Source organism: Marmota marmota, unplaced genomic scaffold (assembly GCF_001458135.2).
Source record: "Marmota marmota marmota unplaced genomic scaffold, marMar, whole genome shotgun sequence".
NCBI classification, from domain to species: Eukaryota; Metazoa; Chordata; class Mammalia; order Rodentia; family Sciuridae; genus Marmota; species Marmota marmota.
In genome coordinates, this window is record NW_025999853.1 from 42,773,749 (window position 1) to 42,790,169 (window position 16,421).

Below are 16,421 nucleotides of genomic sequence, written 5' to 3' on the forward strand. Positions count from 1 at the left end.
TCTCCTTCCTTAGGAGTGCTTTGTTCTAATCTCTTGCTCAGTTTTCTCCTGTGATGAGTCTTTTTCTCACTGATTTACAGATATGGATATGAGTCTTTTGTTAATTATGCATGTTATAAATGCCTTTTCCCACTCTGTGCCATGACTTTCACTGTTATTTAGATGAACAGTCTCCAATTTTAATGTAATCAATTTATTGATTCTTTCCTTTGTGATTGGTGCTTTTTGTGTCCCATTTAAGAAATATTTTCCTATCACATGGTCAGGAAGATACTGTTCTATGTTATCTTCTAGGAGCCTTTTTATTTATTTATCTTCCAGGAGTTTTAAAAATCTATCTTACTTACCAAAGGTCATAGGCCTGCCTTTGTTTATCAAAGTTTAATGTAAATTGATAGCTTTATCTTCCTCCTCCAGATTTATATGCTATTTTTGTAATGGATTGAATAGGACATGCAGGTAAATATTTTCATATATTTAAATAAGACATTACTAGTTATTGTTTTATACAATCAATATTCACTTAGCGTTATTCATATATTTATTACATTCTTTGATCTCTTTTCCTTGTATTTTGAGTACCCTTTAAAAATTCTTTTAGTATGAGTCTGTTTTTCATTTGAAAACATCCTTTATTTCACCTTCACTTATGAAAGATATTTTTCTACTTGGCAGTTATTTTCTTTCTGTATATGGAAGGTACCACTGCAATTTCCTGTGGCTTCCATGTTCTTATCGAGTGAGATGTTTACTGTCAGTCTGTCATTACTTTGGATGAAACCTTTTTTCTCCAGGAGTTTTAAGTTTTCAATTCATCTTTGGAATTCTACAGTTTCAACATAATGCATCTAGGTAAGGATTTTAAAAATATATTTTGCTTAGTACCCTGGGTCATAAAACTTAAAATAAAATAGGGGCTGGGGATGTGGCTCAAGCGGTAGCGCGCTAGCCTGGCATGCGTGCGGCCCGTGTTCGATCCTCAGCACCACATACAAACAAAGATGTTGTGTCCACCGAGAACTAAAAAATAAATATTAAAAAATTCTCTCTCTCTCTCTTTAAAAAAACCCCAAAACTTAAAATAAAAATAAATAAATAAATTCAAAACTATATATTTGGCCTGGAATTTTTTGGATTTCTTGAATCTTTGTGATTTTTTTCATAAACTGTGCCAAGTTTTCAGACTTTCTCTTTTCAATTATAGAATACTTTTTTGGGTGGTGAGCAATTCAATTATTATACTAGAATTCTTTATGTTCTCTAAATCTCTTATCTTTGTTTCCCATTATTATATCCTTTGATTTTTACATACTTCATTTTGATTATTTTCTGTTGCTTTTTCTTCTACTTTGACAATTCACTCTTCAGATGTGTCTAATCTGAAGTTAAAACATTCACTGATTTCATTGCTTATTGTAATTCTTAGTTCTCAAATTCCTATGTGGTTCATTTTCAAATCTTTTATTTTATTGCTGTTGTTCCCTGTTGAAATCTAAGCTTGTTTTTTTAATCTTCTTGAATACTGTAAGCAGCCCTTTTTAGTTTGTGTCCAATAATCTCAAAATTTGAAGCTTCTGTAGATCTTTATTCTCTGTTATTCTTCTGGATATAACTCATATTATTGTTTCCTCTTGTGCTTTATTACTTTTATTGGACATTTTTGTAGAGTTATTTGAGGCCTAAAGTGAAGTTATCAGTCTCCAAAGAGAATATTTATTTTCCCAAACCATTGAGGACAGTAGTGGTTTAGAATAGCTAGATTTTATTACTGTTTGAAATATTGGATGAGCCTTCCTTTTGGGAAGATGTAGTTTCCTGTGTCACGAGCTTCAGGTTTGGCTAATCACCTTGTCCTGGATAATAAAATGTGAAAGGAAGAACTAGCTAAGTGACCCAGTCCACCATTGTAGGAAGTGGATATCGTTTTGATTATTAAAAAAAAAAATAGCCTCATAGTATTTAGTGAATAAACAATAGCAATCAGTACTAGTTTGGATGTTTAAAAAGGTCATTATGATAGGATTACTAAAAAGGGAAAAAGGAATGTAAGAGGCTTAATTATTTCTGGGAGTAAGCACAAAGCAAAAGACAGACGTTGTTGGAAAAAAGCATACTTGAGATCATTTTAAAAAATAATGCTGCAAATAATTACTTTAAGGAGGTCATGATTACATATCTATAGTCAAATGGGTTCTTGTGGCTTGTGGGAAAATTTCTAATGATAGCATCATGCATGAGTTTTTTAAAGTATAATATCTCAAACTAATAGATGTGAAGAAGGTGTACTCTGGTGAGAGTATTCCTTATGACTCAAAATGTGGCTCTGGTAATGACAAATACAGTATCATAAAATATGAAAAGTCTCTGTAAAATTGTGAGAATGAAAAATAAACCATATTTCTAAATTAAAACATAATTTTATATATGATTTTAAATACTAAAGAATAACTAATAATTAAATATTGAAGGTATTTGACTATTTTATAGCTCTTTAGGTTTTATAGTCACATTAAAAAAATGAAAGCCTTTTACTTACGCGTACATATAACAAGTGAAATGTCATTAAATAAGCATGATTACTACTTTATTCAACTACACTCCTGATACTTACAAATGTGTAAGAAAGCACTGGGGAGAGATTAGACTGTGCCATCTGAGGAGGTCGCAGAAGACAGAACTGAAGAGGTAAGTTCTGAGCCAGGTGTTGAAGAATAAATAGAAATTCACTGGAAAAAAGGGTGCTCCAGGTAGAAGAAGCGAGAAGCCCCAGCAGCCCCTTTGGGCTACAACAACTAGTTTTATGTGGGTAAAAGGAGAATGTTTAGAGGAGATAAACTGCTATAATAAGGCCCTAACACCTCACTCTCAATTGAGGATCACTAGGGAGCCACTGATATCTATAAGGAATGGGAGTGACAGTTCAGAGTTCATTTTATTTTAAAGTACAGGGGATTGAACAGGGGATATTTTTTTAAGTACAGGGGCACTCAACCACTGAGCCCCATCTCCAGCCCTATTTTGTATTTTATTTAGAGACAGGGTCTCACTAAGATGCTTAGCATCTCACTATTGCTGAGGCTGACTTTGAACTCAAGATCCTCTGGTCTCAGCCTCCCCAGCCACTGGAATTACAGGCATGCACCACCAAGCCTGGCTCAGAGTTACATTTTAAAAGAAATTCCTGACCTCATGAACAATAAAAGGGAAAGACACAGAAGGTGGAAAAGTGAGCCAGGAGACCTTGGTTAAGAAATGATCGTAAATACCGATGGGAATGAAGATGCTGGGACACCTTTGAAAAGCACTGAAGCATCAGAAGTGGAGGGCTCATCTTTTTTTTTTTTTTTGGAAATGGTTTAAATGAAAAACAAACCAGAAGTAACTACATAAAGCACAGCAAAACTTCAAAGGATATAGAAAGTTGAAAGGTACATAATATTCTTAAGATTTTGGTGGAGTGTAAAAATAAAATTATGTGAGGTGTGATAAGGTTAATTAGGCTTCTAATTAAAACACAGTGCCAATTAAAATTAAGACAAAAGAAAAAGCTCCCAAAACCAAAAATAGGGAAAAAAGAAAAATCACCCAAACAAAACAAAAAGTCATCATGGCCTAAAATAAAAATCTGCATTTATTGTTTGCATTAAAATAATCTACAATTTTTTGGAATTTGGCAGTTAAAGTATATTCACTGGGCAGGTGTGGTGGCAGATGCCTGTAATGTCAGCTACTGGGAGGCTGAGGCAGGAGGATCGAAAGTTCAAGGCCAGACTGAGCAACCTAGTCAGACCCTGTAACAAAATTTAAAACTTCAACAACACAAAAAAGCTGGGGATATAGCTCAGTGATAGAGCAAGCCTGGGTTCAATCTCTAGTATCCCCAAAATAAAGTATGTTGACATAGTTTATGAGACAGATGGCTTCAGAACAAGGATTCATTAGAATCGTGTTCTGGTGGGTAGTAAAACCAGTCACAGCACCAGTATCCAATGCACACGTACAGAATATGCACAGAAGAATCAAATTAATGTTTTCCTTCGTTTTTTCAACTTCTTTCTTAGAAGCAATGGTGTTACAAGCACATTTGGGATTGTCAAGAAGAATAAAGGATGTGACAGAAGTCACCAGATACTATGGGTGAGACTACATATCATTCCATGGGATGCTCTTGAAGAATAACACCAGCTCTGACACATGATGCCATGGGAATGGGTGGGGTAGGAATACAACGAAGCAAACACAAGGCTTGTGGTAACTTCACATCAGCAGAAAGAAAATTCAGTTGGCTTTGGTAGGGGGAGAGGTCAAAGACTTGACAAGGAATTCGTGAAAATCCAAGGTGTACATCTACTGCACCAAGGAGCCGTCCAGGCGGCCTGCACTCTATCTGGGCATGGAAATGAATGATGGAATGGTCCCTTCTGCTGGCCTTTTGTAGACTGGCTCTCTACCCCTTCCCCCAGGACATTACAACTTTTTGGGAGAACAAGAAAGTCTTTGGGGGATATCATTCCCCAAACACAAATTAGTTTTGTAGGACAAATCATGGACTTAATTGACAGAAATCTACTGTCTCACAATTCTGGAGGCTAAATATTCAAAATAAAGGTGTGTGCCTGTGCATTGGTTCCTTCTGATTCTGAGAGGGAAGGATATGCTTCAGGCCTTTCTTCTTGGCTTGTAGATGGCTGCTCCTTCCTATTCCTGTGTCTCTTCATATCATCTTCTCTTTATTTGTGTTTGTGTCTAAATTTTCGTCTTTTTATATGGACACCACTCATATTGGGCTAAGGACTTACCCTAATGACCTCACTCTAATTTGGTGACCTCTGTTAAGACCTTTTCTTAATTCTGAGTCACTAGGGGCTAAGACTTTCCTGTGTGAATTTGGGGGTAACACAATTCAAGCTGTGACACACGCAACACTATCTGATGGCACTGTGCCTTGCACCTTGCATCAGATGCAGGCCTATTCATCCTCTAAGATCCATCACTGTCTCTGCAAAGGTGACCCTCATCCTTCCTTCCCCTCCCCACTTAATTACTCCTTCCTTCACCATTACCGACCTTGTATGAATTTCAATTATAGCACTGTGTCATTTATGATGTATTAAAAATTAGCAGAAAGGGACCATACACACACATGTACATTAATACCATAGTTAATTAGCTTATGGTACACAAACTTAGTGCTAATGCAGGCTACAGTTGGCAAAATGGAGGAGCAGAGAGACAGCATCTTGTCGTGGCCTTCCCTTGTTCCTCGGCCTGTGACACAGGTACAGACATCTATGTTGGGTAAGGTGTTACCAGATCTGGAAAGCTAGTTCAATCATTGCTGCCCTACAAATTTGAGGGCAGGGGGTCACATCACCATTCCAGAGGAATTCACACTATTAATCTATGTTTCTGCATTTAAGTGGACCTTTACAAATACAGATATCTCCTAATTTTTGGAACAAAAGTCATTTTCTCAACAACAATATAACTTAAGGAACAAAACAGCTTCATTGCCCAGGGGCTCTCTGAACAAAATCTCTGCCTTCAGCTGTACCTCTGAAAATCTGTTTTCCTGCAGTCTACCCTGCCTCTGATGTAATGGCCCATGGGATATACCCAATACTGATTGTGATTTAAGGAGCATGATCCTAAATCCACTTCTCACAAGTTTAGAGGTCAATTTTCTGCCTACGCTGGGTTTAACTTGAAGTCAGGGATAGCTTATTAATCTAGCTCCAGTGACTATCACAATGCTTGGACTACATCAGATTATCAGAAAATGTTTGTTGAAAGAATGGCAAAAGTTAAAACTATCCTATTTTCAAACACATGGATGCCAAAGAATGCCAACATACCAGCAATGGGTGGTTTCTTTGTTGAGAGTCATTCTGAGCTCCGCCATTTTCTTTGGAGTACCATATGCCTTTTGTACCCTTTCTAGAAACTGTCCTCATTCACCTTGGGGTTCTTCTGGGTTAGGGCCCTCCCTTCGGTGAGTTAAAGCTTATTTTAAACCAAAAATATTAATATGTTTGTAGTGGAAGTCAATCCTGTTTTCAATTTTGGCCAAGATAATAATATCACTCAAGGGATTGAATGGCAGTTATCTTTCAGTTAGGTTCTCATGTTCCCTCATTAGTAGAAGGTTACAGGAAAGTTGGAGATGTTTAAATAAGTATAATTAGAGTTCAAGGCCACAGAGAAGATACAAAACAGCCATTATAACTAAGTAGTTTTCAAGCTCCATATCTCATACTGTTTTAGAAGATTTTGAAAATTTCCCATGAGGGTTTGTGATTTATGTGACCTGGGATTGTGCTGCAGTCATTGGTAGTACAGGCAATTTGGAGGGGAAATGTGATTTTTCTATCCTAGGTATTGAGAATAAAACTGAAATATCTCTTACTTCCCCCTCAATTACCCGTGTCATGAAAACTGTCTCAGTATTTGCCTAAAATCTTGCACATTATTGTTGAAAACATCTCATGTCAGGAATATATCTTTGGAACAGTTTGTGAAACACTTCTTAGCAAGCTGCTGGTGAAAGATTTTAAGTGGGCTAGGAAAATTTATGTGGGGATATTAGTTCATTAAACACTACTGCAAATTGGTTGTTGGAATTTCAAGGTTCTTTTTTTTTCAGGGTGGTAAATCTACTAGCATAATTTAAGAATTCAGTTGTTCCACCTGTGAGAAGGTTCTACACAGAGCAAAGAAGTGATATGCTGATGAAAACTGTATTTTCTGGACCAAATGGTCCAAAAATGTAACAAACTGCTTAAAACTGACATTGTCCTAAGAAATCCAAAGGACAGAATTGCTTTACTTCGTGTCATTCATTTTCCTTTTTCTTTGGCTGTGTATACATGATGGAAGGAAGGAGGAATTCTAAGAAAAGGGTGCTGTAAAATCTGGGGAATTGCTCCAGAGGTTAGCTTTAAAAGAAAGCAGCAACAGGAACACCCCTCAGCAGAAATCCCTATGACAAAACTTAAAAGCAAACTTTGAGAAAGAAGACACAAGACTGTGTGACATTAGGTCAGAAAGAGTTTTGAAAATGTTTATAATGAGAATAGTATCAATGATTACTTAGATTGAGTTTGCTTTTAAAGTGTTGACTTTAAGAGTAATGTTTATTAGTGCTTCAGTTTTAATAAAAAGGTTATCATCTTAAGTAAATAAAAAGAAAACCAAAAATTGAGCAGAAGCTGTGGGGCAGCAGACTTTTATCTACCAATACTCTTGGACTCACTGGGAGTTGCAATCACCAGACTGAGTTACCATGGATGCAAATGTAACATAATGAAACTGAAAGCTCATTAAAAAAAAATTAACAGGTAAAGGTAGAATTGTGAAATGACAATAAATGTCAATCCATTCTGAATTTCCATCCTCAAATTTAATTAACTCCTCTGCAAACTTTTGTGTCATTTCAGATTTTACTACTTACGAGTATATGGAAGCCATTTCACAAATGTTTATATCTTTGTTTTTAAGCAGATGTTGCAAATTTAAAATCTTTAAGGGTCAACCAAGAAATAACTGAGGAAAGTGGGCTAGGTGGAGAGCATGGCAAAGGGGAAGTGCATCCTGTCAGAGGGGAGCATTCCTTGCTCAGCTCCAGCCTGTTATTCTCCTGCAGAGGAAGAGGCCTAGTGTAATTTGATTTTTCTTTTTTCATGAACAAGATATTAATAGTTTTATGCAAAACTCCCCATTTTTAAGTGACAGCATTAACTTTAAAAAAAGAAGCACAGTAGAACAAAGAAAATTTGTCCACAGGTCAAAATGCTCTGGGGGCTTTCAGCATAGAAAGTCCCTTGGAGGGGACCCCCTACAGTCCAGTGCTGCCCACTATTTATAGTAAGTAGTCTTAAGATTTGGTGAAAAGCTTCATGATCTGCTTAACGTCAGTGTCCCTGCTTTTGCATACATGGATGAAATTATTCCTCAATGTTGATGCTTTCGCTGGGCAGTTGTAATTGTTTTTAGTTAATTGAAGTCTTTCCAGTAAACTTTGGACAGAGGCAGAGAATTATACTGTGTTTCTTTACTTGCAATTTTGGTTTGATACCAATATGTCAATTTTCTGCCCTTGCTTGTATCAGAGGAGGATAGCGGCAAATCCCGTATTTATGGTAGAGGAAAGAGCTACCAAGGGACTCCAAATCAGCAAGGATGGCTGTTGTTCCTAAGCAAATTACTTGTTGCAGTCAATGGCTCTCTTAATCTACTCAGAAGCTCATTATGACTTATCCATCTCTGTGTTCCCCATACCTGGCAAAATACCTGAAATGCCAAAGATGCTTGAAAAACATTCTTGTACTGAAATTAACTGCACCACAGTAACAAAACTCCTTGACTCGACTCTCAAATCCTCCTGTCATGTGACTTTGCCTTCACCATCCACTTATCCCCATGGAGATCCAGGCTGTCAACCAAACTGCTCTATCTTCCCAGAATACCTTGAGATATACTGAAACATCTTTTCCTCCTTCTGTACCTGTAGAAACCTACTGATTACCAAAAACCTAATTTAAATCTTCCTTTCCAATAAAATACCATTTTATTGCAGCAAACTTTGTTCTGTATCTAACAAATCATAAACCACTAGTCATGCTTGCAGGGAACGTCAAGACAATCCAATTCATTTGCCTCTACAGCTAATTTTTTAAAGTCAACCCTCAAAAAGTACTGCCTGACTCTACCAGTTTATAGGGACACTGTGCTTCTCCATGTTAAGTTTATTATGGGAAATATCAAGGATTACAAACTCAAAGGCTTACAAAAGCCAGGCAGATAACACAAATAGAATAAATGTAAGAAGACCGGAAAATGAATGACTTACAGACAAGTGAATTCAGACACCCTAGCTCTTTAGTTCACGAGGGAACACAGGGCCAGAATTGCCAGATTTTTCTTTTATAAGCCAAAACTTTGGAAGCCAAACAAAACAGGTCTGTAGGTTGCCAGTTTCGACCTTGGGTATAACACTTTATTTTCCTAGAGTTTAGGAATATTTTTCAAATAAAACAGCAGGAGGATATGTTTGAAAAACATTGGAAGTCACTAGATATACAAAATAGATCTTCCAGGATCCAAGAAACTGCATTCGGCAAGTATTTTGTGCTGCCTAGCCCAAACCCTAAGCTCTAAAACACTACCTCAAGGACAGCAATACTTCCCTGTTGGAAAGGCTCATTTGTGGGACTTTATTACATAGAGTTCATGTTGGCTGCATCTTGAGTAAGGGTTGGTTTGGTTCCTCCAGTAAGAACAGAAGTCTGAAAGCTATGATGAGTGTTGATCAAATTATAAAGGTCTAGAGAAACTGGTCACTCTTTCTTAACAGAAATGCACATAGCTTAAAACACCCCAGCTGAATTAAAATAAAACAGGGTACTAAAGTGAATTTTGAAAATTAATTTTATCTATGTGGGTTTGTTTTTCTCTTTCTGTTCCACATTCCTTCTTTTTGGGAATTTTCTGTCTCTAGAAATACATTATTTCTGTTGGGGTTGTCAATCAAAGGGGTCTATGAGTGGCACAATATTTAGGCTGGCAAAACAAGAGAATCAAGTATGCATGACTTAAGCCCAGCCAATGAAGAGGAAGTTTTTTTCCAGAGATAAGGATGTGGGCTGGGTGAGATGGCAAGCTGTAAGTGACCATGTAGTTTTGGATGTATGCCCCAAATAGCACCAATGCATATGAACAAATCACTTCGGAGAGTGTGTGGGGGGAGATTCCTGATAATAAAATATAATCATGTCTGAGGCTACTGCAAACCTTGATCAACAAGTTAACTATTTGACTTTTTGACTTGAGTATCTTTGACTTGGTCCTATAAATTATAACTGAAAGCCTTGGCTAATATAAGAAACATTCATGGTTCATGTTTTTATTTTAGGAGAATGTGGATCCAATTAAGATAATTTCAGAAATAGGCATCTAAATAGCTGAATTGTTAACTGCATCTTCTCTCTCTCTCTCTCTTTCTCTCTCATGTATATTCATAATTCACATTTGCATATTCTATCCTTTAAAATATATGAATGTCAGCAAATAAAAACTTTTCTCTCCCTATTTCAAAATATGATCTTTGTACTAATTTTATAAGTAATGCCATGGTTAGTACCAAAAGTTTGGAGAACATGGAAAAATCATAAAGAAAAATAACACAATAACTACTGATTTCAAAAGTTAGGATCAAATTAATTTATCAGTCAAAAGTTGTCTTCTACACATGACTACATATTTTTGGACATGTATGTGAATTAGATATTTCATGGAATTATTTCCAGTATGAATTATAATTTAGGAAAACAAGGTATGTTTACATATATAGTCAGTGAATCTCTTTAAAATATTAATCTCTGCTTTTATCCTTTTTTTTTAAGAGAGAGTGAGAGAGAGAATTTTAATATTTTATTTTTTGGCAGACACAACATCTTTGTTTGTATGTGGTGCTGAGGATCGAACCTGGGCCGCACACATGCCAGGCCGGCGTGCTACCGCTTGAGCCACATCCCCTCCCCAGCCCTGCTTTTATCCTTGTTATAAAGAGTTTTGTAGGAACCTTGGTAGCTCAAAGTACAGGATGCAGACCGCACTTGGAACAGCAGGTATGCCTAGGTCATGTGAGCGTGCCTTCTGCTTTGCCCTGGAGTTCCAGTACTGCTGGGGCAGAACAAATGCTCACCTCCTCGTTCTCGATTTTGAGCGTGGCCAGGCGGGACTGCAGTTGTTGGTACCTGAGCATGAGCTCTGCCTGGACCGGTTGCTGGGCACTGACCTGACACACCTGATGGAGAATAAGAAACTGCAGTTACAAGGGGCACCACCAACCAGAAGCACAAGTGTCACATGGATTCTCTCAAGATTCCAGTTACATCTCTCCTCCTCCTCCTCCTCTTCCTCCTCCTCCTCCTCTTCCTCCTCCTCCTCCTTCTTCTTCTTCTTTTTTTTTTTGGTTCAAGGGATTGAACCCAGGGGCACTTAACCACTGATCCACATCCCTAGTCCTTTTTATTTTGAGTCAGGGTCTTGATCAGTTGTTGAGTGTCCTTGAACTTGTGATCCTCCTGCCTCACCCTCCCAAGTTGTCAGGATTACACTGGTGTGCCACCACACCTGGCACATCTTTACTTTTATCAGCCACCTCAAAAACTTTAGTTTTAAATAGAGACTTGGATATAAGTGGCAAGCATGGAGAGCAGCTGCCTGGCTTGGCTATGACTGGGAAGACAGCAGCTGTCGGAAGCACTGCTCTGAGAACAGGCGCTCCTGAGATGGAGCTCTGATGCTGGAGCCTTGCTTGTGGAATCCTAATGACCACTGGGCAGAGGGCAGAGTGCAAAAGGATGATCCAGGGGATTTTACAGGTGAAATAATGAAGGCATCAGGCCTTTCTGGACAGTGTGGGATCTGGAGACAGCCAGTTGTGCTTGAATCCCAGCTCTGCCATCAACTAGCTGAGTGCCTGTGGCAAGTTATAAAACCTCATTTTCCTCATCTGTCAAATGGAAAGTTTCTACACTACAAAGCTGGCATGAAATGAGACAATATATTCAAAAGCACTTAGAAGGATGCCTGGCCCATAGTAAAAACTCAGAAAATGTGAATGCCTATTTTTAGCATCTTTCAACCATAGCTTCACTAGCTGATATCAGTCAATTTTATTATTTACCATTATACTGAAGAGGCAACTCATCCTAGGCTTTGGATACTACACTTGATCTTAGCCAAAAGGCCGAGAAGTGATTATCATCTTAGGCTTTGGTAGAACATGTTTTAGCCATCATTTCAGTTATGAAAAAAAATCAGAATTAGAGTATTATTCAATGACACCAGAAATAATGTCTTTTTATCTTCCTTGTCAGCATTTAATGGTGTCTCCAAAACATCATAGAGATTACTGGTCCCTGGAAGAACTGGCCATAAAAAAGGGCAACAGATCCACTTTATTAAAATAATAACAAACCCATTGACATACAATCGAAGTCAGTTATCTGTGACATTTTATCATTCTACGTTTAACATATACACAACTGAAAAAATGAAAACAACAACCATTTGGTTTGGGAAGATAACATCGGGTGGGATAAATGATTCATCTTATTTGTTAAAATTCATGTGTTACTGAGAAGAACTACAGGTTCAGTATTCTTTATCTGAATGTTTGGGACTAGAATTATTTTGGATTTTAGATCTTTGGATTTGGGGATGTTTGCATTATTCCTTACCAGTTAGTTGAGCATTCCTAATGTGAAAATTCTAAATCTAAAATGTTCCAAAATCTGAAGCTTTTTGAGCACTGGCACTCAAAAAGATTCAGATTTTGAAGCATTTCAGATATTTGTATTAAGGATGCTTGACCTATACTTACCATTTATTGACAAGTAATTTATTTAACAAAAGTAAAATCAGATTAGAAATATAGCTGGCAAACACACATATATCTTATATATCTAAATACTAGGTGTTTCAAATAAAGACATGAAAGAAACTTCCATGAATATTATAACTGCATCTATTTTTAAAAACAGACCATCACTACAATAAGCTAAAATGGAATCAACTTGAGTCTTAAAAAATGTTTTGTACTTTTTCCTCCCTCTTCCTTTTGCCTGCTATTTGCAATTATTTTTCTTTATAGAGATCTTTAAATCAGTATTATAAGGAGTCTTTAGAAAGATTCTATTGAGTCTGTAAGATGTTTGGTTTTTAATTTTAATTTGAATGTTCTGAGGTGGAGGAAGACTTCCCCAACTATTCTGGAATGATTTGGGACTTACACCCAGACAAATGTGCACATTTATCTGTTTGGCATTTGAGTGTTCAACCTTTGTTTTAAAAGGTGGTAATGGTTGGTCTTAATATATTATTATTCTGAGATCTTGTGCAAAGGCAAAAGAGAGAAAATGAATGGGAATTTTTACAACTGTTGGGTTATAACAGATGAGGAGAAGTATAAATGAACAGGCAATTCATTAATTTTAAAATTTTCAATTACTGACCTCATCACCCATGTGAGACTGAAACTCAAACTTCATTGGTGGACAGAATGCAGCAGGGTACATCTCCATGAATCTCTGTTTATCACTCCTTGGCTCTAAATTGTCAACTGCATTCTCGATGATGTCTAGGCCCTCGTGTCTGGAGGTTTCAAGGTTATACTCAGCAGAGAGATATGTTCTTAGTGCTCTGTTCAGACTTGCATGGTAGCCAAGATCACAGCACTTAAAAACACAGAAGAACACCATATACAAAAGTTAACTTAAAATCGATCAAAGACCTAAATGTGAGACCTATCAGCACAGACTCTTGGAAAAAAACATAGAGATAAACATCATGATATTGAATTCTTGGATGTGATATCAAAAGTGCAAGAACCAAAGGAAAAAGGAAAATAAATTTGATTTCTTCAAAATGGACAGTTGTTGTGCTTTAAAAGTTACCATCAGGAGGGCTGGGGTTGTGACTCAGTGATAGAGCACTTGCCTAGCACATGCTAGATGCTGGGTTCAATCCTCAGCACCACATAAAATAAATAAATAAATAAAACAAAGGTATTGTGTTGAACTACAACTAAATATATGTATTTTGACTACCAGGAAACTGAGATAAGAGATTTGTAAGAATATATAAAGAACCCTTCCAACTCCATAATACAGAGAAAAATACCTTAATTTAAAATGGGGGCAGTGGATCTGGAGAAGAAGATATAGAAATGGTCAATCATATGAAAAAATGGTCAAAATCACTGTCATGGAGATGCAAATAAAAACCACAATGGGTCACCATGTACACTCCTTAGGATGGTTACAATCAAAAGACAGATATCAGCAGGTTTCAGTGTAGAGGAGTTGCAACCCTTGCACAGTCTGGCAGTTCTTCAAGAGGTTAAACATACCATTACCATACGATTCAGAAAATCCATTCTTAGGTATGTATCTAAGAGAAATGAAAACATATTTCCACACAAGAACTTGTACATGAACGTTTATAGCAGTTTTATTCATAATAGCTAAAAAAACTGAAACAGCTTAAATGTCCACTAACCACTGAATGAATAAACTGTGGTACAGTCATATAGTAAAGCATTATTTCTCCACAAAAGGAACAAAATCCTGATACATGCCACATGCATCAACTTTGAAAAGATTATGCTATGTGAAAGACAGTTGCAAAAGACCATGTATTATATGAGTCCATATATGGTATGTATAAAATAGGTACATCTACAGAGACAGAAAGTAGATTCTTGTTTGTCTAGGGCTGGAGGCACAGAAGAATGGTGTGGGAGAGGGTGATAGCTGAGGGGTACAGAATTTCTTCTTGGAGTATTAAAAAGTTCCTAAAATTGATTGTGATGATGGGTATACATACTGTGAATATCCTAGAAGTCATTGTAGATTTAATGGGTGAACTGTATGGTATATGAATTTAAATCTCAATAAACCCGCTAAAAGTTTTAAAAAAGTATAGTCAAATATTGAATGAAATAATGAAAAATGGTATTCAAGTTTCAGTCATGAAATACTGTGATTGATACAATAATTTATTAAATTATTCCAAGCTGCAAATAACCTAACTGGAATCTTTTGGGATTTGTATGCTTTATAGAAGACTCAAGAATAATGTGTACCTTCTTACAAGTACAAGAAGAGGTTTGAATCTGTCACAATAGTCTACAAATGCCTTCCCTCTTATTCCCAGAATAAAATTCTTAAACAGAAAATGATTTTCAAAGTCTTCTTATTGCAGACCTAATTTTTTTTCACTATGCCTAGGAATAAAACTTTGAGATTCTTGAGTCTTCATTACCTTTAATTTACATTTATATTTAGTTTTTCATGTTGCATTTTAAGCAAATATGGTTTAAAAGGAGTATATCACTCTAGAAATTAGTTTTTAATTATTGACAGCAGAATTTTAAATTTGGACATAAAGGCAGTATGAATCCCTTAAAAAGAAAACAAGTGATTTTTAAATGGACAAAACCAGGTCATCTCCATACTGTTCTAATGAAGTTCAATCAATTCATTTTGATTCAATTCAACTCATTAATTGGCCAGGAGCCAGGGAATATGCTGGGCTCCAGGCATATTAAGACTGGAACACAGTAAAATACCTCCATCCTCAAGGAAATTGAATATAATCTGTTCATTAGTTTGCTACAAAAATAGGAGTAGAGGGTGCACAGGGGAAGCAGCCTTTATACAAAGGATGCATCCTCCAGGATGTGAACCAGGAACACAGCCTTTGTGAAGGTACATGTTCAACCACTAAGCTGTCTTTGACAAACCAAATGCCAACCTACAGAATTCTACCCTTCACCCTCAAATTTCCAAATTATTGCATTTGGAATTTTTATGTAAAGATACTCTAAACCACTGCTATTTATAATTTGGTCTGTGGTCAGCAGCAGTAGCATCACCAGGGGCTTATAAAAAATGCAGAATTTTGGTTCACACCCCTGACATGCCAATTCAGGACCTAAAGTTTTTTAAAGGATCCACAGGTTAATCATATGCACAAAGTCTAAGAGGAGCTGTCTCAGATGATGATGATCAAGAGAAAAGGTCCTGTTACCACTCCTTTGGGGGTGCTATTTCCCCATGCCAGCAAGAGGACTTGATGACTGGATTTGAACAATTGGAAAGTAGCTATGACATCACAATTATGAATATAAACAAAATACAATTGTGAAATGCAGTGATCAGTCTTACCATTAATACATTTCCAAAAAAATCAGCTGCACTCAAACAGGAAAATGATTCTTTTTTTTTTTTGGTTAATTTAGAAATTCTCATCTCAAATGAACAAAGTCCTCTTTTATTCTTCTTGCTCCTCACAATCCATAATGGTTCTATGTAGCAGTTTCATACACATCAGAAGGACTGAAAATTCATTCTATTTTCAGTAATACCTTATTTTATGAAAACATGAACTTGTAAAGGAAAGTCAGTCTCTCTCTCTCTCTCTCTCTCTGTACTGGTGCTTAAAAACATCCCACTATTCCAAAAGAAGGCAGATTCCACTTGATTATAAGGAAGCAGATGAGACAAGTTGGTTCATTTTATGGGTATTGATCCCAATGGAACTTAATAAAAAAGTTGAAATTGAGGGAAAAGAAAGTCAGAGAAAAGTTTATTTTCCCCTTAAAAAAGCCAAGTCTCTTATAACTTGAAGATAGAAGGAAAAGGGGGGAGAATAAAAAGAAAGCAATCTAATTAATCCTAATTACCTCACTTGGAGCTCTTAAAAAATACCTACTAAGTTTTCAGTAATTCCAGACTTAAAGAGTTCACTCCACAAATATCTGAGTGTGGCTTCTTTGGGGGAAGAAATGTCAAGACAACAAAAGCATCATGTGTTTCCATACTCAGCATGCCAGGTGGATTCTGTCTGGCTGA

At 36.6% G+C, this 16,421-nt stretch overlaps 1 protein-coding gene and 1 pseudogene across 3 annotated transcripts in view; both read right to left on the reverse strand.

Moving 5' to 3' along the window:
• The window catches only part of Srgap1 (SLIT-ROBO Rho GTPase activating protein 1), a 283,699-nt gene that overhangs the window by 71,485 nt on the left and 195,793 nt on the right, over positions 1–16,421 (reverse strand). For all 3 annotated transcript variants that reach the window (XR_007348677.1, XM_048805875.1, XM_048805869.1), the window contains exons 7-8: positions 13,020–13,241; positions 10,703–10,804 (exon numbers count right to left, since the gene is read on the reverse strand). Coding sequence is in view for 2 of the 3 variants with exons in the window: in XM_048805875.1 (XP_048661832.1) it covers positions 10,703–10,804; positions 13,020–13,241 (324 nt within the window). In the remaining variant the exon portion in view is untranslated. The remainder of the gene's footprint in view (positions 1–10,702; positions 10,805–13,019; positions 13,242–16,421) is intronic.
• Positions 11,599–11,764, reverse strand: LOC125618193 (annotated as a pseudogene).